This window comes from Narcine bancroftii, chromosome 2, assembly GCF_036971445.1.
Source record: "Narcine bancroftii isolate sNarBan1 chromosome 2, sNarBan1.hap1, whole genome shotgun sequence".
NCBI lineage: Eukaryota > Metazoa > Chordata > Chondrichthyes > Torpediniformes > Narcinidae > Narcine > Narcine bancroftii.
The window spans coordinates 87,455,617-87,477,074 of record NC_091470.1 but is presented as its reverse complement, the minus strand read 5'-3'; the positions used below and the strand labels follow the sequence as shown (position 1 = coordinate 87,477,074).

The following is a 21,458-nucleotide window of genomic DNA, read 5'->3' as shown; positions in this document are numbered from 1 at the left end:
ATTAAGTTCTTGAGTTCAGTGGAATCTTTCAATTGCAAGTTAACAAAAATCACTATAAGTGCTTGGATTCAACATGAACAATCAATAACTATTCATGCATTTCTATTTTAAAGTTGATCAAGTATTTCCAGACGTAATTCACCTATGTGAATAGTGTTGGATTTCATTTCTTCCGTCAGTCTTTGTATTTTGTGCCTTCAGAATTAGAAGGTCAATTTTGAAAAACTCTGTTGCAATAAGAAAGTGAGAGGAACTCTTCTATCTGTGCTCTTCCCAAGTGATTGGAAAAGATCATGATATTCTGAAACCTGACCATTAACTGACATTTCCCTGCCTTCTCCCTGAAGTAGAATGGGAAATTCAAAACTGTAAAGCCAGCGCAAAGTCGGAAGTAAATAAAGTGTCTTCTTTGCTCTGCAAACCTACCAGATTTGCAGTTAAAAAGGCCACATTTTTCAGTGTTGATTTTCTTTCCTTACAGCTTTCAAAAATTAATCTTGTCATTTAAGAAAAAATAATTCAGCCAAAATATATTAAACACTGGGAGATTTAAAAAACACACTTTCTTCTTTTCTTCCCACCCCTTACCCTTTTACCGTATTGCTCACTTTATTTCAACACACCATCAAAAGTAACATGCAAAACTGTAAATACTGTGTTCACAAGAGCAGGGCGCAAAGCAACACAGTAGGTGCTAATGATGTAAGAACACGTGCAGTGTACCTCTGTAGCACAATAAGAAGGTGTGCATGAAGAGAGCTCAGCCTGTGGTGCAGCAAGGAAAAAGAAAACACTGTTAATGCCGAAAAGAGGGGCTGAAGAGGTTCCGTGCAGAAGCGTTTTCAGCTCTGAGAAGAAGGCAGGGGTTTCATTAATAAGTCCTTTTGAAGTTGGAATTGTTTTTGGTAGATTATGAGGTCTGACCTTTAAACATCCTTTCTGCTGGCATTTATTCCAGACGTTGTTTCAATTTTTCTGCTAGCACTTTTACCAATTACAGCAGGTGGTTGATTTCATTTCTCAAGTTTTGTCAAGATGTTGGTTCTGAAAACTTTCAAAATCAAATATTTAAAAAAAATACTGCCTTAGATTCTATTCACCTCAGGTGCTGAAACTGTGTTATTTCCAACAAAGGTCAAGAGAAATTCAAAACTGTCAAGCGTATCAACAATTAAAGTTACTTCGCTTCACCGCGAAATTATCTGGAGTAATCTTTACAATTCTAATAAAGATAACGGACATAAAGACTTGAAGTGGAATTAAGTGTTCTTCTATCTGTAACACGTATGATTTCTTCTCAAAGAAAAATTACTATACAGGTAGTTAATTCTCAGTCTCCAGCCTCAAACTAATGAGACCCCTGTTGTGGTGGAAAAAAGGGAAGGAGAAGAATGATGAATGGAAATAATTTGAGCTGTTTTTTAATATATACATATATATATATATTCGGAGCCGAACAGGAGTGTGGGTATGACAACGGCTCTGTATACGCTTATCTTTGTGAGGTTTTTCAGTTGGTTGTTATATATATAAAATAGGACGGCAGAAGAGTAAACATGACTAGGTAAAACCAAATATTTACATTTGACTCATCAGTGAAATTTGAAGAAACACGGCAACCTTTTATGTCTTATTTTCATTTGATGTAAATCTTTTTAATGTGATTAGATGTACTCACTCTTCCAGATGAGATATCGTCTTACCTTGGGTTTTTTTGATCCACAGTATGCATCAAAAGTTACAAAATATATTTAGCCCTTAGGATAAGCTGTTCTTGTGGGGTTTTATTTTGGTTACTTTGTTTTAGAGTAGATTAGGTGGGGTTTAGTTATATGTGCATATTAAATATTTTTGATGTCTTTTCTGCCTTTACCCAGTTCAGTGGAGGGGGGACTGAGTTTATATTGTTCAAAGTTTTATCTTGATATGTATACATATTGTGATATTGTATTTTCAGTTTTGTTCCCTTTTCTTCATTGTACTGTATTTATTGTAAGTACCCTGTACCAACAAAAAAGATTGAAAAGATGAAAAAAAAATAAATTTAAATTAAATATTTACTTTGAGAGAGCCTGCTCTCACATTTCCTTCTCGCTGATTTCTAAGCTCCTCCACTTTTCGATGGAACTTCTTGTTAACATCAAAAAATGATTTAAACAACCTGTCCTTTCATTTTAATAAGACATTCTTTGGAAGAATTTTAATTTAAAAACCAGTATCATTTGCATTCCAGTGTGTCCTTTGCTTCAGAATTTTCAGGACCAAATGAATTACAGAGCACACATTTGGTGCAGTTTTACACTTTTCCAAGCGATTAAAAGGTACTAGGAAAAAAAAATGTGATGATTAGGAGGTTATCTTCTATAGGTCTGAAGCAGAAGGATTTTTCTCAAATTTTTCTCAAAATTGACTTCCTATGGAAAGTTGATGGTTGGTCAAGGATCACTTTCAGAAGTCATCAACATAGGTTGTGATAAAGTAGCATAAAATTGTCAATAATATTACAACGTGCCAGGCCAAAAACACACAAAAACATTGACTGGAAGAATATTAACATAAATAGTTCTCTTCTCTGGCTAAAACAGCATTTTATGGATCATTGCAGCCACTCAGTGTGATAATCTTTCATTACCCGGGTTCTTTTATAATCTTGTCAATGGCACAAAATCTCTAAGAAGGGTAATGGTTTTGCAGTTTTCTCCACATACTATCTTTGAAGAACTTGGGTGATCATGATCAGTTGCTTAAAGGTCAGCCCACCAATCTCTGCTGATTGAACATTTCAGCGATTAATGACCAACTATCCAATTGTGCCCTTGCAAAGAAAATTTTCACTTCATGTTCGAGATATGGCCCAACTGACCATGCTTAATTCTGAGGGGCAGGCAGTGACAATTTTATTGCACTGATATTCCAATCTGCAGCTAAATACAGTATCTGTTCAGGATAACTGCACTTGAAATGGGAACACTGATGACTTGACAATTGATGCTTCATAATTTGAACAAACTCAGTGCACAATGTCACTTCATAAAATGTTTGGCAGATTGTGATTGAATTACAATGTCAAACAATGAGCTAAATTTTTGACCACTAAACTGATAGGGCTTAAGCCTCAAGTTAAAAATATATACAGTATAACTCTAATAGACATCTATGATTCGTTAAGAAGCCGAACAAAAAAATGGATACTGCATTCTGTGGGAAAATATTGATGGTTTGGTCGGGTTGGCAGAAAGGTGGCAAAGCTGGAGGACAAAAAAGGAAAAATAAAGTAAAATGCTGGATATTAGCAATTGTAAAGGAATGGAATAATTCTGGAATACATGTTAAAAGATCCCTGAAAGTAGCAGGGCAGGGATCAGGAAGGGATGAAGTACAGTTTACTTGGTTGCCAAAGCAGGAAGAATTGGCAGATCATGCAAGATCAGTGGAGGCCACATCTGAGTGACCAAGTATTTGGTCACAATGTTACAGGAAGGATGCAGGAGCTCTCGAACGGATTCCCATTCATGTCATGCTTTCAAAAATAAAAAATATCCTAATATCCTAAAGTTCTTCATGAGAACAGTATGAAATAAAATATTGTTACAAAGCCACATAAATAATCAAGAACTATAATCAAAATGGTTGGTCAACAACCAGGTTTTCAAGACTGTTTAAAAAACACAGTGACAGTGAGGGAGAAATTCCAGCATTTGGGACTTTGGGAGCTAAAACCATGGCTGATAAAGGATGCAGGGATTAAATCAAGCAATTCAAAATTTGTGGAGATTTACTTTCTGTTGAGTGTAGAGGGGATAAGTGAGTGGTCATGCTGGGGAATTTTAGCTGCAAATTAGGATTGGCTATACCGGCTCAGTGGAATTGAGGAAACTCAGGGCATACAACCAAATTTCATAATAGTATTTAAAAAATCAATAAAGTAAATAAAGATGATGAGATAAAGAGAAAGAGAGAGGGAAAAAAAAGTTTATTTTCATACAAGGCCATTGACCTGAAACTGACACAAATTCTGGCGTTTTCTCTCCCCCACCCCCCGATTTCCAGCATTTGCAGCTTTTGGATTTTACATGAAATATTTCCCTTCAAAGAGAGATCAAGATCAGAGATTTAAATCTGAGGTAACTAGTTGGTGAACTAAAGATGAGTTAATTATTTTTTTTCACCCAGATACAGTCAAGTCGCATCTTAAAGGGTATCAGGAGGGAGAGGATTGAAAGTCCACTGTGCAACTTTTATTGGAGATCTTGGGGAAAATTATATTCTAATGAACAATGCAAAACTAGAATTTTTAAAAGTTAGAAGGTAGATATGAGGAATTACTTTTTTCATTATTCAGAAAGTAGTCTTGACCTTGAGGTTCTTGTTTGTAAGAATGGTGGGATCAGCATCTTGAAAAAGGAAATGGGCATATTTATGAGAGGGAATAATTTGCAAGGTAATGACAAAAGAAGGAAATAGAACTGAAGTGATTGTACTTGGAAGACAGCATAAACAATTGGATTCTTCTCTAATGTAAGAAAACTTTTGATTTCAGGTCTTGCACAGAAAAATTGCAAATTACAACTTTCCATCCTTGTTCTCCCACTGTAGAAGGAGCACTGGAAGATCGACCCATGAAAGATCGATGAGAAGGCATGGGGGTGCTCGAGCATTTCCAACCCAGAAACTGACACATCCGGTATATACTGCAGACCGATAGCTGAGAAGTAGGATTAGTCTGAACATCTTTTTGAGCAACATCGATAGAATAGACCAAATATTTTCTTCTATGAATTTCAATGAGATGGTGTCACTTGATTGGATTACTGACTTCAAATTACTCCTATTTATTAAAACTTTCAAAAATACGAATGATAATTTGTGTGAGTTGTTTTAGTCAGTTTTTTTTTGCAGACTTACCTGTAGGTTATGCCCTCTGCCAATGGTCAGGGTATTTTGCATGAATGAAATGTTAAAACTGTGATGAAGAGAAATGTTTAAACTTAAATTTGGATCAGTGGTTTTCAAACTGCCCCCTAAACTCACATTCCATCTTAAGCAATCCCTATGCCATAAGTGCTCTGCAATGAGCTCTCTGAACCCTTCTCCATTAACAACGGCGTGAAGCAAGGCTGTGTTCTCGCACCAACCCTCTTTTCAATCTTCTTCAGCATGATGCTGAACCAAGTCATGAAAGACCTCAACAATGAAGACGCTGTTTACATTCGGTACCGCACGGATGGCAGTCTCTTCAATCTGAGGCGCCTGCAAGCTCACACCAAGACACAAGAGAAACTTGTCCGTGAACTACTCTTTGCAGACGATGCCGCTTTAGTTGCCCATTCAGAGCCAGCTCTTCAGCGCTTGACGTCCTGCTTTGCAGAAACTGCCAAAATGTTTGGCCTGGAAGTCAGCCTGAAGAAAACTGAGGTCCTCCATCAGCCAGCTCCCCACCATGACTACCAGCCCCCCCACATCTCCATCGGGCACACAAAACTCAAAATGGTCAACCAGTTTACCTATCTCGGCTGCACCATTTCATCAGATGCAAGGATCGACAATGAGATAGACAACAGACTCACCAAGGCAAATAGCGCCTTTGGAAGACTACACAAAAGAGTCTGGAAAAACAACCAACTGAAAAACCTCACAAAGATAAGCGTATACAGAGCCGTTGTCATACCCACACTCCTGTTCGGCTCCGAATCATGGGTTCTCTACCGGCATCACCTACGGCTCCTAGAACGCTTCCACCAGCGTTGTCTCCGCTCCATCCTCAACATTCATTGGAGCGCTTTCATCCCTAACATCGAAGTTCTCGAGATGGCAGAGGTCGACAGCATCGAGTCCACGCTGCTGAAGATCCAGCTGCGCTGGGTAAGGTATGTGAGTGGAAGGAAAAATTTGAAAACCACTGTTTTAATCGACCCTAATTGACTCGTTATGTGTACAGTTTCATAACTCCAAAGGAAATGGGACAGTATTTCTCAAGCAAAATATTTCAGTAATAATGGGGTCTAGAGCATTAATTCTCAATCTTCCCTTTTCACCCACATTTCACCTTAACCAACCCCTTACTAATCACAGAGCACCGATGGCATAGGGATCACTTAAAGTGGGATGTGAGTTTAGGGATCAGTTTGAAAACCACTGATTTAGATTGACAAGTATTCTTTAATCAAATCAGTAAAATAAATAATTTCTCATGCTGACATTTTTTTTAACTATACTTAGTCGCTGAGGTTGCCTTGAAAGAGCATGGCACAGTTTAATAAGCAGTTTTCTGACATCTTTCCTGATCAGTACCATGCTGATATGCCGAAACCATATTGCAAGAATGGGCCATGTGAATTGTTAACAAATTGTTGGATTTAACTATGCACAATTTCATTTGTATTTTAATTTACTGAAAGTTAGAATCAAAGGAGAACAGCACAGTAAGAGGTGTGTACTAGATAGTTGATCGAGCTATCCACTTTGACTTCCCTGCTGTTTGCTGAATTCTCTTCTTTAAATGGATAACAATGGAGCTTGTAAATTAACAGCTCTGTTTTCTTCATTTTAATGCTGCAGTAAGTTCTGATAGGCAAACATTTCTCAAGCAACTCCACTGCCACCAATTATCAAAGAATATAAACCAATTAATTAAAATGAGGAACCTGTGTCTTCTCAGAGGCCATCATCTCATAATGTGTTTTGATGCCTTGCTCAGATATCTGTGATATCATTGCTTAGCAGTGTGGACTTTAGTGATTTCCTTGATTCCTATCTTTTAAAAAAAAACATATTCTCATATTTCAAGATTCACCACATATATCCCTTATAATCCACATCTGCCCATTATTCCAGCACAACCCATACGCTGGGAAAATTACTGTCATCAACAGGCATCCAATAACCACCTTTATTCTGTGTGGTTTATCATGGGGGGCATTAAAATTTGTTTTATGGAGTAACTGTTACCACAGTTTTCCCAATCTCCTGTGCACTTCGGACAAATTGAACACCAACAAAACTGTCCCAACTGAGATCAGTGAACTCCGTAGCGTCAGAAACCTCTACGTTTGCATGGTTCATTTCCTCATGAAGTAGTGCAATGATTTACTGTTCCATGAGTGGTGAGGAGCTAAATATTGTGAGGTTGGTTTGGGGGGGGGGGGGGGTAATCAAAACAAGTTATTTTCATGAGGGAAAAATCCTGGAATACTATCTGATTATTGTCCACCTTCCATCTTGGCAGTCACCAAACAAACTGCATCAACTTGTTCAATATCTGTCAGCCCTCTTCCCGTTGTCTCCCTCTTTCCTCTATCTCCTACCAGCTTCCCACACCTACCTGTATCTAATCACCTGTGCTCTTCCTGTTGTCTCCCTCTTTCCTCTATCTCTCACCAGCTCCCCAATCCTACCTGTATCTACTAACCTGTGCTTTTTCTGTTGTCTCCCTCTTTCCTCTATCTCCCACCAACTCCCCACTCCTACCTGTATCTACTAACCTGTGCTCTTCCTGTTGTCTCCCTCTTTCCTCTATCTCTCACCAGCTCCCCACTCCTACCTGTATCTACTAACCTGTGCTTTTTCCGTTGTCTCCCTCTTTCCTCTATCTCCCACCAACTCCCCACTCCTACCTGTATCTACTAACCTGTGCTCTTCCTGTTGTCTCCCTCTTTCCTCTATCTCCCACCAGCTTCCCACACCTACCTGTATCTACTCACCTGTGCTCTTCCCCTTTGTCCCCCACAAATTTTTATTCAAGCATCTGCCTAATTTCCAACAATCCTGAAGAAAGGCTCAGGCCCAAAACAGCAACGATCTTTTACTTCCTTTCGATGCTGCCTGACATGCTGAGTTTCTCCAGCACTTTTGTGTATGGCACTGGACCCCAGCATCTGCAAACTTTCTTTCTTCCCTCAACTTATGGTGCCCAATGGGTGACATGGGCTGTTTGAAAACTAGATGGATATAACTGTCAGTTTATCAGAATTCATTTCAAGAGGGGTTGGAAAATTTAATGACCTATCACTGCTCCCTTGTCATTCTTTACCATTGAATGGTCGGAAGCATCCTTGTATTTTTATGTGGAAACTGAGGCTCTGTGCTATATATTACTTTCAGACAGTCATATATACATGCCAACTGCTTTGAACACGTTGTACAACTCTTCAATCTGTCTTACGGGCAATGGAGCAGGAGAGGCACTCAAAAGATATCTATCAAATTAACATTTCAGGTTAACAGGAGCGGTTGAGCTCCATCCAGGTCAGCTGAAAAAAATCCAATACTCCCCCATTCCCATTTTTTGCCAAATGTTTATCTGTGGAACAAAAACTCACAAAAAGTGGACACAGTGAACAAAGATATGAGCATTTTCATTTCAATCTAATCATAAAGCAGTTCTTTGGCCAAGCAGGTTATTGTGTAAATCAAACCATTCATTTCTTTTGGTTATCAAAATACTTTCACAGAAGAAGCAAAATCATATCTATCATAAATTGCAGCTTTAAGCCATTATAATGTTGACGGTGAAAAAAATTGTCAAGCTGCTCAAACCAATCCTGAAAATAACCACACAGTAGCACTTTTGACTCAAAAAATAATCTTGAAAATAACTTCCTTCACATTCATTTAGCAAACAAGTTACAACATAACATCAGTAAGAAAGGAAACTAGTGTCCGCCAAACTATCAAACAGCATGTCAGATGTAAAACATTGAAGGAGAAACATCACATTTCTTCAATTTCCAAACATGAATAAATAACACTGAACTCAAGATGAAAAATAAGATACAGGGCACAGCAGCAAAATATACTTTCATAAAAAGCAAATGGAGCTGAAAACTGCAAGTTTTGCAAAAATGGGTGGTAGAATGCAGAAGCAGAATTTGAGAGAGAGAGAGAGAGAGAGAGAAAGAACCGTGGAAACAAACTTCTGGAAAGTTTGCTAACATATTTACTTTGAGGGATCTGCCTCTACTAGCAACTCCTCTCGCTTCATCCGCCCTTCGAAGTTGCTACAATGGGTGGAGGTAAGTGTTAAAGACAGAAGATCAAAGAAATGTGAACTTAAAAAACAAATTCGATGACGATTCACAATATACAAAATATCTTATGTCATACTTCACAATTACAGCTGTTACACCAAATATTACCATGAAAGATTGTCCACTGCTCATTGGCGAGGCAATTTTGAAGAAGAAATCTATTTGATGCCTTTTTTAACCAGTTGGGGTTCGGACGCGAAAAATTGCCATTCATACTGTAACAGGTCATTGGTTTCAGGTACTGTAATTTGTCGAAAAACAAACTTCATCCTGTAGAACTATCCAAATAAAAATTGAGGTCAGATTGTTTCATTCTGCTGAGTAGTGAAAATTGGCAGCATTGATTGCAAACCCATTAAATGTACCAAATGTTTGAAGCCATTTGTTATTACTTTTCATTATGATTGCAGAGCCAGTTTCACCAAGAGATTGAAGCTCTCAATCACATTCTAGAAGACCAGAGAATATTACAACGTAGAAACAGGCCCTTCAGTCCATCTAGTCTGTGCCGTACTGTTGTTCTGCCTAATCCCATTGATCTGCAGCTGGACCAATGCCCTCCATGCATCTCCCATCCATGTTCTTATCTAAAGTTTTCTTAAAGGTTAACACTGAGCCCACATTTACAACTTCAGCAGACAGCTTGTTCTACACAAGACATAGCCTCAAAATCACTTCAGCAACACAGAAAGATAAATACTTCGTATTTCTTGACCAACTAAAAATGACAATTGTTCCCTGATCACTTTTCTAATTATTTCACATGAAGACAAATTACATGGCACAAAATAGAACAAATCAGTGGTGCAACAAGTTCTAGTTAGACAAGAAAATAGCACTGACAATATTTTATGTTTTTATTCTCTTCACATTAGAAAACAAGTAAAAGTTTAATCGAATTGTATCACTTTAAAGCAGTATATCTTGGGAAAGGTGAGTTTATTTGCTTTGAATCTGCTAGTTCAGTGAAAAATCTTGCAACATCTGAAGAAATAGAGATGTCACAATAAAACATAATTTTTCCTCTTTATTAGAGCATGCAATTCTGAGTTTGTGGCTGTTAGAATTATTCTTTGAGAATGTTACTGAGAATTTCAATAACAGAACTAGAATTAATGCACTAAAGCATACAAGTGAGCGAATCAAAGACTGAAAACACTGGATTACATGGATTTCAGGGTGAATGATGCGATTGGTTTCTGATTTTCCCCAAACACCATGGAACTGCTTTCGACAATGAAATATTTTTCATGCAGTTTCCCAAAGTTTTAGTTTGATTTGGATATTATGTGTGGCACAGACATGTGGCTGAAGGGTCTGCTGTATAAATCTTAGACTGATCTCTTATATGATAATTTCTTTGGCAAGGAATTTCTCTTGAGTTATTCCTGTTTTAACAGAGCAAAATTGATTTTCTTCTGTTGTTTGAGGAGTTAATAGTTGAGGAATGATCGGTCATCTTTGTAAACATGAGTAATGTTAAGACAGGCAATTTTTCCTCTGTTACCAACATGAGCAGATTTCATTGCATCGTTAAAACAGAAAGCTGAAGGAACAGTGGCATGGTGAGTGTAGTGGTTAGCGCAATTCTATTACAGCGCCTGCAACCTGGGTTCAAAACTGTCACTATCTGTAAGGAGTTTCTGTGCCCTCCATGTATGCATGGGTTTCCTTCGGGTGCTCTGCCATCTTCCAAAGCTAGCAGGTCATTTGGTCACATGAGTGCAACTGGGCGGCGCGGGCCAGAGGGTTTATTGGCATCAGTGGTAGTTGCATCAGGAATGAAAGCGAAGGGGAGACATTGCCAGTGCATGGCAGTATCAGGGAGGGGTGAGGGAATTGTGAGAGGTAAATTCAGATCGGGTGGGAAGGGGGAATTGATGGCAAAAGCAGCCAGGTGGAGGTGGTGTGGGAAAGGTGAACAAAAGGAGAAGACACCTACAAGGAGTGTGTATGGGAAAACACAGGGTAACTAGAATTTGAAAAATTCAACAATAACAGCTTTAGGAATATGAGATCTTGCTGCATCTGATGTACCTGTAGCAATTGAAAAGGCAAAGGACAGAGAGCCCAGTGTGGAAATGTGCTCAAATGGCATGCAACGGGAAGCTCGAGATGGCTATTGTGGACAGAGAAGAGTAGTTGCCCAACCTGCATTTGGTTTCTCTACGTGAAGTTTAAATTTTAAATTTAGATATAGAACATGGTAACAGGCCCTTTCGGCCCACAAACCCATTTTGTTATGTCACTGAACACTGGAGAATGATGAAAATAACTCAATCTGAATTTGACCAATCTGACTTTCTGTGTGATCATTCCTTGTTCCTCTCATGTTTTCCGGAGATGGCTTTGGTGACAAAAGGGAATGGAATTCTTACAGGGACAGTGTGAAGAGGTGTAGTTGAGGTAACTGTGGTAGTTGGTCGGTTTGTAGAAAATGTCTGTCAAGAGTTTGTCTCCAAAGATGTTGACAGAGATCAAGAGGAGAATGATGTTGGAGATGGTGTGTGTGTGTGTGTGTGTGTGTGTGTGTGTGTGTGTGTGTGTGTGTGTGTGTGTGTGTGTGTGTGTGTGTGGGTGGGGTGTGTGTGTGGGTGGGGTGTGTGTGGTGTGGGTGGGGGATGTGTGTGTGCGGGTGGGGTGTGGGTGGTGTGTGTGTGTGGGGTGTGGGTGGTGTGGGTGGGGAATGTGTGTGTGTGTGGGTGGTGTGGGTGGGGAATGTGTGTGTGAGGGTGGGGTGTGGGTGGTGTGTGTGTGGGTGGTGTGTGTGGGTGGGGTGTGTGTGTGGGGTGTGTGTGAGTGGGGTGTGGGTGGTGTGGGTGGGGGATGTCTGTGTGCGGGTGGGGTGTGGGTGGTGTGTGTGGGTGGGGGATGTGCGTGTGTGCGGGTGGGATGTGGGTGGTGTGTGTGTGTGTGTGGGTGGTGTGTGTGGGTGGGGTGTGTGTGTGGGCTGGGTGTGGGCTGGGTGTGGGTGGTGTGTGTGGGTGGGGGATATGTGTGTGGGTGGTGTGTGTGTGTGGGGTGTGGGTGGTGTGGGTGGGGATGTGTGTGTGCGGGTGGGGTGTGGGTGGTGTGTGTGGGTGGGGGATGTGTGTGTGCAGGTGGGATGTGGGTGGTGTGTGTGGGTGGGGTGTGGGTGGTGTGTGTGGGTGGGGTGTGTGGGTGTGGGTGGTGTGTGTGGGTGGGGGATGTGTATGTGTGTGGATGGAGTGTGGGTGGGGTGTGTATGTGTGGTTGGGGTGTAAGTGGTGTGGGTGGGGGATGTGTGTGTGAGGTGTGGGTGGGGTGTGGGTGGTGTTTGTGTGGGTGATGTGTGTGTGTGCAGTATAATAATAAAATTTTAAATTTTTTCTTGACATATATTTGTGATTATTACATGCTGTACACCGTGGTCTAGAGGAATGCTGTTTAGTTGGGTTGTATATGTAGAGTATTGAACTTGAATTTCACCAATGCTCAAAGAATCCAGAGGGGTCATCTGGATTCATGGCATGGTAGAATCAAAAGAGTGTGTAGAACTGTGCTGGAATCCAATTTGCCCACTGAGAATGACCCACAGGATCTCATGAATGTTTGGTTTTGAGATTCATGGTGCACTCATGAATGAATGCAAAAATGGCAACTGGACTAGTGAGGTGAAGATTAAGTGTGACTTTCCTTCACTTTGATCCTTCATAAGGCCCAGTCAGGCAGCCGTGCTTTCCAGCCAGAATCCATCTGGGCATTCACCCAAGTACTGAGCACACATAGCAATTGAGACTTGTCCATACCCAGTGTAAATTTTATGCCCAATTCACCTCCTAATTTCCATTAATTTACTGGGTCTAATGTTGAATTTTCTGGGCATCTCCCTGCTGGTATAAAAAGCACAGTGCAGTCACCTCCTGTGCCTGTCTGCAGGTGGTGGAGGAATCTAGAAGGTTGACTAATTGACCTCACGAGTCTGTGTTACTGTTTTGGAAGCTTCGAACAACCCCCCCCCCCCCCCATGATGAATTTTTTAAAAAATCTGCAGGATTTAAATGAACTGAATGTGTTTATCATGTGTCCTGATGCAGTCGATTTCAATCTAACTAGAAATGTCTGTTTGCTTTGTAACCACAGGATGGCTTGCGAGATTAGAGTGCAATTAAAAGTTAATCATATTGTATTACAGCAGAATAAAGAGAGCAGACTTCAATCTTTGATGGATATTAGTGAGCATTTGGGATTTTATAGCAACTAAATTTCATGATCCTGTCAATTGTGTCCCTTTACAAACATACTGAATTAACCAAGCACTCATTGGCAAACTAGCCAGTGGGGTTCAAACAATGGTCTCCAGATTGATTTTTATCACTAAAATACCAAATGAATATTGTTCCCAATAGGATCACAAAATTGCCTACTGCTTACACACTGTCAAATTTCTCGACAGTCTAATAAAAGTTATGTAAGTGCTAAATAATCTTGAGAATCTCACTGGGAGATTCCCTCATATTCTCAGTCATGGAACAAGCAGAGAACAGCTTTCACCTGCATGGTTATCTTGAGCTACAAAGAAGTTTCCATCCTTGACAAAAATAGAGTCACCAGGACAACAGGCCCAGGTTAAGGAAACATGCAATTTGGAGAAGAAAAACATTAGAAAAATATGGTTAATATACAGAACAAGTGCCATTACTGATGATCAGATGGTTTTCAGAAAGGAAATGCAGATTCTTAGAATGCAAAAAGATCCCAATTCTTCAATTTTACAATTGGTTGTCCTCTATTACAGGGTTAAGCAGATGAACCAAAAATCTTTCCATGCCTAAAGCACTTCCATTCCAGTACATCTGACTGCTTTACTAATTTGAATGAGATTAGCTGCAAGGTGATGACACTATCTTGCAATTCCCTTTTTATAAAACAGTTGCATGTTCTAGGAACAAACATCATCTCTGCTAGAATTCAGTGTGATTTCCAACAAAAGCATCAATATCCAGGAATCGGAATTTACACGCATTCATCATTCAAGATCTCACTGAAAGCAAAGATATCAAGTTGATTTGGTCAACAATGGACATTAAGGGATCATCTTGTTGTACTGTGCAAGTGACTTTCCACCCAATCTATGTCCCTGATCCTCTGTCGCTCCATACCCTGCATATTCATGTGTCACCAAATAATACAATTTTCTAGTTGGTGATTTTTGTCCCACTTGGATATCACAGTGGAGGCCAGGAGAATGAACACAGTAAATAGCTTAGTCAGGAATGGATCAGAATATATTTCTGAAAGTAGGAGTAGCCACATGGGATTCTATGTAAAAGGTGCTTCTCTCTCTCTCTAAACAAACACATACCGATAGATAGATAGATATATAGATAGACATATAGATAGATAGACAGACAGAGGCTTAAATGATCAAAAAAGGAACTTCATAAGAGAACATGGATTGTACAGAACAACATTTCTCAGAGAGAGATATGATCTGGCAGTTTGTACACAGAAACAAAATTTCAACAGCATAAAGAGCAGTTGGTCTTAATTCTTCAAGTAGAACCAGCCAAGTCATCACATTATACAGGCGGTTTAATGTGGGAACAACGGACTTGAGTCTAATGCCATATCATTCCCTTTGCAATTGGAATGTTAGTTTGGCCAATGCCTGTCAGAGTTGTTCAATCTCACTCTGGAAGATTGAACACAAAATTCATTTTGCCATTCTTGTACAACACTGAGCAAGTGCTCTTGACCAAGGTATCTGTTGTATGAAATGCAAACTGAAAATATCCCAATGCGATACTTTGAAGAACATTTTTTTCCTCTCTTCCAACATGCCTGTGCCAGACATGATGCCCAAATTAAACAAACAATTTGCTGCTTCCATACAATACATATCCTTCCATTCCCTGCATATTCATGTATCATCGAGAAGCCTCTTTAACAAGACTGTTGAATCTGCTTTCACCACCATTCCTGGCAACCCATCCCAGCCACCTACCACTGTCTGTGAAAATAAATTGCTCTAGATATCCACCTCAAAATCTTCTTCTCCCCCACCCCATCCTGACCTCATGTGCTTCACAGTCTGTGTCAGTCTACCTCATCATTGCCTCTCAAGATTCTATAAACTTCAACTTAAATACATTTCCTTCAGTCTGTGCCTGTCTACTTCGTCACTGCCTCTCAAGACTTTATAAACTTCAATCATATCTCTCCTCAGCCTCCAACCCTGCAGAGAAAATAACCCTATAACTCATACACTCTAATGCAGACAAAATCCTGATAAATCTCTCTGTCCTCTTTCCAAAGCCTCCAAGTCCTTCCTAAAATCAGGCGACTAAAATAGCACATAATATTCCAAGTGCGGCCTCACCGAAGTTTTATATAGCTGCAGAGTACATAGTTATATAGCTGTTGAGTATACAAGTCCATCCTTACTTGTATACTTAACAGCCTTCCCAGAGAAGCCAAGCAAACCATACACCTTTAATCACCTTATCTCGTTGTATGGCCACTTTCAAGATGCTATGAACCAAGACCCCGCAGGCCCCTCTCCATGTTAATGCTTTCAAGAGTCCTGGCATTTACTGTGTACTGTCCCCTTACATTTGACTACCACTATGCTACATCCCATACTTTAAAAGGATTCAATTCCATCTGCCATTGCTCTGCCCAGATCTATAACTGATCTATATCCTGTTGTATTCATTGAAAGTCCTCTCTCTACACTGTCCACAGGTCCACCAGTCTTAGTCTCATCCACCATCTATCTATAACACCGTAAGATAGAGCAGCAGAAATGGGTTATTCAGCCGGTCAAGTCTGCCCACCATTTAATCATGAGCTGATTAATTTGCCCAATCAGCCCCACTGCCCAGCCTTCTCTCCATTACATTTGATGCCCTGGCTAATCAAGAACCTATCAATCTCTGCTTAAATACACCCAATGACCAGGCCTCCACAAATGTCTATAGCAAGAAATTCCACAGACTTACCACCATCTGGCAGAAGAAATTCCTATGCATTTCTGTTCTAAGAGGACAACCTTCAATCCTGAAGTTATACCCTCTTGTCCTAGACACACCCACCATGTGAAATAATCTTTGTTCATCTACTCTGTCCATGCCTTTCAACATTCAAAATGTTTCAATGTGATTCCCCCTCATTCTCCTACATTCCAACGTATCCCAAGAACTGTCAAGAACCTCAAGGGGGGTGGGGGGTTCACTCAGAGGATTCTTGAAATCCTCTGAGTGAACTTCCTTTGAACCCTCTCCATTTTCAGCATACCTTTTCTTAAATGAGTCCAAAGCTGCTCACAATAATCCCAGGTGAGGTCTCACCAGTGCCTTATAAAACATCAACACAACATCCCTGCTATATTTAATTCCTCTTGAAATGAATGCCATAATTGCATTTGCCTTCTTCACACCATCTCAATATGCAAGTTTGCCTTCAGGCTCTCTGACACGAGGACTCCCAGGTCCCTTTCCACCTGGTATTTTTCCCCTAAAGTGCATGATCGTACACTTTCAGATGTTATATATAAATGCAGCTGGGTGCACTCTCGCAGATGAAGTCATCAGGGATAGTGTCGGCTTCCTTGACTATGCACAGTCTGCAAGTGGAGCATGTTCCTGCCCTGGCTGCCATTCTCACCTTCTATGAAAATGAAAAAAAAGTTTGAAAACCCAGCCCTTGCCTTGCATTAGCTGAGCCTTCTCCTCAGCTTCTGCTCTCCGAAGCCTCGTGAACCAAAGCCTCGAGGTTTCACTCCTACACTGAGTCACTCATGCTCTGTTTGAACTTCCCTCTTTTTATAATCTCCAGCTAATTGGCCATTGGAGGGAATGAGAAGAGCACCTTCCTCTCCCGCTTCTTTCTCTGCTCCTATAACAGCCCACTCTTACAGTCCCCAACAGGAATAAACAGTTATTTTAATGCATCATAAACAGGGTACCAACACTGACCCCTGCAGAACACCACTGGCCATAAGCTTCCAGTCTGAAAAGAAATCTCTTTCAAATGCCATACTAAAGCCTATGTAGATAACATTCATTGCCCACCATGTCAACCACCATGGTCAATGCCTCACAAAACTCGCATTGATTGATGAGACATGACCTCCTCAGACAAAGCCAAGCTGCCTATTCCTGATCTGCCCATGACTCTAAATGTGCATAAATCCTCTCCCTAAGTGTCCCCTCCAGTACATTCCCTAGCACTGATGTGAGGCTCACTGGCCTATAATTTCCAGGATTATACTTATTTTGGATCTTGAACAAAAGTACAAATTTGACTACTCCTCAGTCCTCCAGGACCTTGTCTGATGAAAACAAAATCTCCACCAAGGTCTCAGCAATCTTCTCCCCTCCCCTTTCAATAACTGGGGATATATCCCATCAGCCCCTAGTGGCTTATCCACCATAACATTGTTCAAATGCCAATATCATACATTTCTATGCTCCTTATTGCTATCCTCCATGACCTTCTCCTTTGTGAATACTGATGCAAAGTACATTGAGTACTCACCTATTTCCCCTGACAACAAGCTCTCACTCCCTTGTCCTTGAGAAATGAAAAACTCACACAGCGTGGACATAGGCCCTTTGGTCCAACCTGCCCATCCACACTGGTCCCAACTTCCTGTGTTTGGCCCATATCCCTTTTAAGCTATCCTATATGTGTATCCATCCAATTTTTGTTCTGGGAAGTTGCCTACCTCACCCACCTTTTCCAGTAGCCCATTCCAAATACCCACCATTCTATGGGCAAAAAAAATCCCTTCAGGTTGCTATTAAATCTCTCCCCCTCACCTTAAACCAATGTCCTCTGGTTACTGATTGCCTACTCTCTCCTATCCTTTCCCCAGTTATCCTCTAGTTATTAATGCAGGCACTAAATCCTTTGGCATTCTCCTAGTCCTGTTTTCCAAGGATGTTTCATGCCCCTTTTCTGCCTTCCTAATGTCTGGCTTCAGCTCTTTCCTCTAATCTTTGTGTTCCTCCAGGTTCATGTTTGATTTTAGCTTCCTAAACCTTTCATGTATTCTCTTTCTCGTGACAAGATTCATGACCTCTTTCATCATCCCAGTTTCCCTTTCCTTATCATTCCACTCATTTCTCACGACTGGAACGTGTAGGTCCTGGTCTCTACTGGCCTTTAAATAACTCCACAAGTCAGTTGTGAGATTGTACAATAACACAAACTCCCAGTTAACCCCCATCCCTCAGCTCCTGCTAAATAATGTGATGCCTTCCCTCAATTTCCTATGTTCCATACGTTTCCTTATTCATAACTCTCTTTAAACTTACCAAGCTGATCACTGTTCCTAAAATGCTGTATGTTCACCGCTAAGCTTCCTTCCAGCCAAAGGTCTAGTTTGGCCTCTTCCCTTGTTGAACTGTTCACATGTTGCTCATTGCATGTCCTTAAGAAATTCTGCTCATTGGATGACCCGGTCAGCATTGGGAAATTCTCCTACTGCAACAACCCTGTTGCTTTGACACTTTCTAAAAATTATCTGTCCGCATAACTGATACTCTATTTTCAGATATCAGATTTATTATCAGAGCACATACATAACATCATATACAACCCTGAACCCCCTTTCTCACTGGCACCCTGTCCCAAGAATTAAATGGGAATTTATTTGGACAGAGTCCAGTGGAAAAGGACCATTGTCTGATCACCGACGTCGAATGACGTAATTTCACGCTGGGGGTTAACCGCCTCGACCCCTACTCATATCCCTGGCATTGGCTGACGCTAGCGTGCTGGTAAAACCAGTGGAAAAGGGACAGCAGGAAGTCACTCATTTTCAGTTGAAGTAGAACACTCGATTCCTCAGGGATGAATTGTGTTCAGTGGAAAAGCAATTAGTGTCCCAGTTAAGCCTGGTGGAAACAGCACAAAGGGCTTCCTATCCCAGGACACTGCAGAGCCATTTAAATGGGATGCTAGTGGAAAAGAGGCTTGAGAATCTTTTTTCATGCCGGCGAGGCAGAATTACCACTTATTGGTAGTGCAAAAAATAACTACACAACGTACACATATAAACAAATAAAGAATTGTAAACAAACTGTACAATACAGAGAGGGAAAAAAAATCAATGAAGTGCAAAAGTATGAGCCCTTAAATTAGTTCCTGATTGAGGTTTTTGTTGAGGAGTCTGAAAGTGAAGGGGTAACAGCTGTTCCTGAATGTGGTGGTGCAAATCTTGTGACTATACCTCTTTCCTGATGGTAGCAGCACGAACAGAGAATATGCAGTGTGGTGTAGATCCTTGATGACTGCTGTTGTTCTCTGATAGCAGCCTCCCCCTTAGATGTTCTTTACGGTGGAAGAGGTTTGCCTATGTTGTCCTGGACTGTGTCCACTACACTCAAGGGTATTGAATTCCCCAATCCAAATTGTGACACAGACAGTCAGCCACCTTTCCTCTACACACCTGCAGATATTTATCATATTTATTACTGTTTCCGATGTCATACCAAACTCCTGAGGAAGTAGGGGCACTGATGTGCTTTCTTCACGATGGCTTTAATGTGTTGGATCCAGGAAAGATCCTCCAAGATAATAAGTCCCAAGACTTTAAAATTGCTCATCCTCTCCACCAATAATCCCTGAATTATATACCTCTGGTTTTCCCTTCATGGTGAGCAATCAGCTCCTTGGTTTTGGTAACACTGAATGAAAAGCTGTTGTTGGTGCACCATTCAGCCTCCCTCTTGTATGTTGACTCATTGGCCCTTTTTTATACAACCCACCACAGGTACTGTGGTGTCATCAGTGAATTTGTAGATGGTATTGTTGTCGTACCGAGCCACAATTATAGGTGTATAGCGAGTCGAGCAAGGTGATAAGAACACAGTCCTGTCATGCTCTGGTGGAGGAGATGTTCTCACCAGTCCTCACTGATTGTGGTCTGGAGGTGAGGAAATCCAGGATCCAATTACACAGTGGGGTGTTGAGTCTCAGGTCTTGGAGTCTGCTGATCAATTTTGAGGGGATGACGGTGTTAAATGCCAAACTATAGTTATTGTAGCTTAAGATAGCTATTAGGAGGTTGATCAGAGAGCCAGCACTTTTCTTATTTTTAATCTCAGATTACAAACAGATTAATTATCCATCATTGAAATACGTGGGAATTTGAGTTTTAGTGGTGCATCAAATTGATCATCTTAATTTACATAAGAGAGGAGTCTAATCCTATTTCAAATCTATTCTTAAAATTTTATGTGACATTTGCTGGGAAGATTGACTGTGGGAGTTGGCACCTAAAATGATGCTCTATCATTCATATTATACCCTAAAGATTAGCTGAAATAAAACTGAATTTCCTCACAATTGATTTTCACAAAAATATCTGCAGCCAGTGAAATACTTTTCAAAGGATGAGTCAGCTTTCCTGCAGGTAAAAGCAGCAACTAATTGATGTAAAGCAATGTCCCATAACATGCACGATGTTTGTTGGGTTGTATACTAAATCTGCAGCTGGACATCAAGCCCACAATGTTCGTGGAGCTCCCCCACCACCCTCCGTGAAGAATCAGATTTTCATGGAATCTGCAATGCTGACGTTCAGCAGGGCTTCCTGAGCTGGTCCCAATGTGCTGTCGAGAACCAACTCAGAGAGATCCACTTTGAATAATTCACTGAACTGGCATTCTCAGAGGGCCACTTCTTCATCTTCCCACATTACTCATGATCAGAGGGAACTGCCAGCGACAAGAATCTTCATTCCTGCAAACATTCTGAATTCCTCCATTACCTTCTCTGACCCCAAGTTATAGTTATTGGTTTGATTTTAAGTCCTATTGCCAATCACATCCTGTCCTTGGGTTTCCAAAACTAACACAACAGCTGTGAGCTCCCACTCCAATAATCTCTTGCAGCCATCCATGTTTCTACCTCTCCACTAATCCTGAACCCAATTCTATTGCTTAACAACCAGATCCTTCACAATATTCCAAGCTTCTCTTCCCTCTAGTCCTTGTTCTGCAGTAACCTGATTTCACTTGGATGCTTTGGATTGGCAAAAGATGTACAGGAAATGCAGGTCCTAATCCAAGGCCTATTTAGTAGTGTACACAATTTCCTTGCAACTCTCCTACAACAAAAAAATTGTAATCATTGAGGAAATCTTTACATTTATTAACCAAATTCTACACTATTTCACCTCAGACTAAAGTATGTGTTCTGTTCTGCACCATATATCTGTATCAAATAGACGAGGAGATTTTATTTTTATGTTTAAAATGAACATTTGCTGGCAATTAACTGAGCTAGTAAATAACCTTGCAATGATTTTCCAATTTTTGCTTCTCTCTCCATCTCTTTTGCGATGCCAATTCCTGCTCAGATACCATCTTACTTCTCCACTCAGTCATTCAGCTCCTCGTCTCCTCCTCCAAGTGCCCATTCTTTACTTCATTTAAAAAAAATAAATTATACATACAG

General features: G+C 40.6%; 1 protein-coding gene across 9 annotated transcripts in view; it reads right to left on the bottom strand.

The window, feature by feature from the left end:
- LOC138753865 (gephyrin) overlaps positions 1 to 21,458 on the bottom strand; it is a 549,882-nt gene that overhangs the window by 150,413 nt on the left and 378,011 nt on the right. The window contains exon 9 of one of the 9 annotated variants that reach the window (XM_069917389.1): positions 8,940 to 8,996. The exons of the other annotated variants lie outside the window; for them this stretch is intronic. Within the exon in view, the coding sequence (XP_069773490.1) occupies positions 8,940 to 8,996 (57 nt within the window). The remainder of the gene's footprint in view (positions 1 to 8,939; positions 8,997 to 21,458) is intronic. 9 annotated transcript variants of the gene reach the window in all.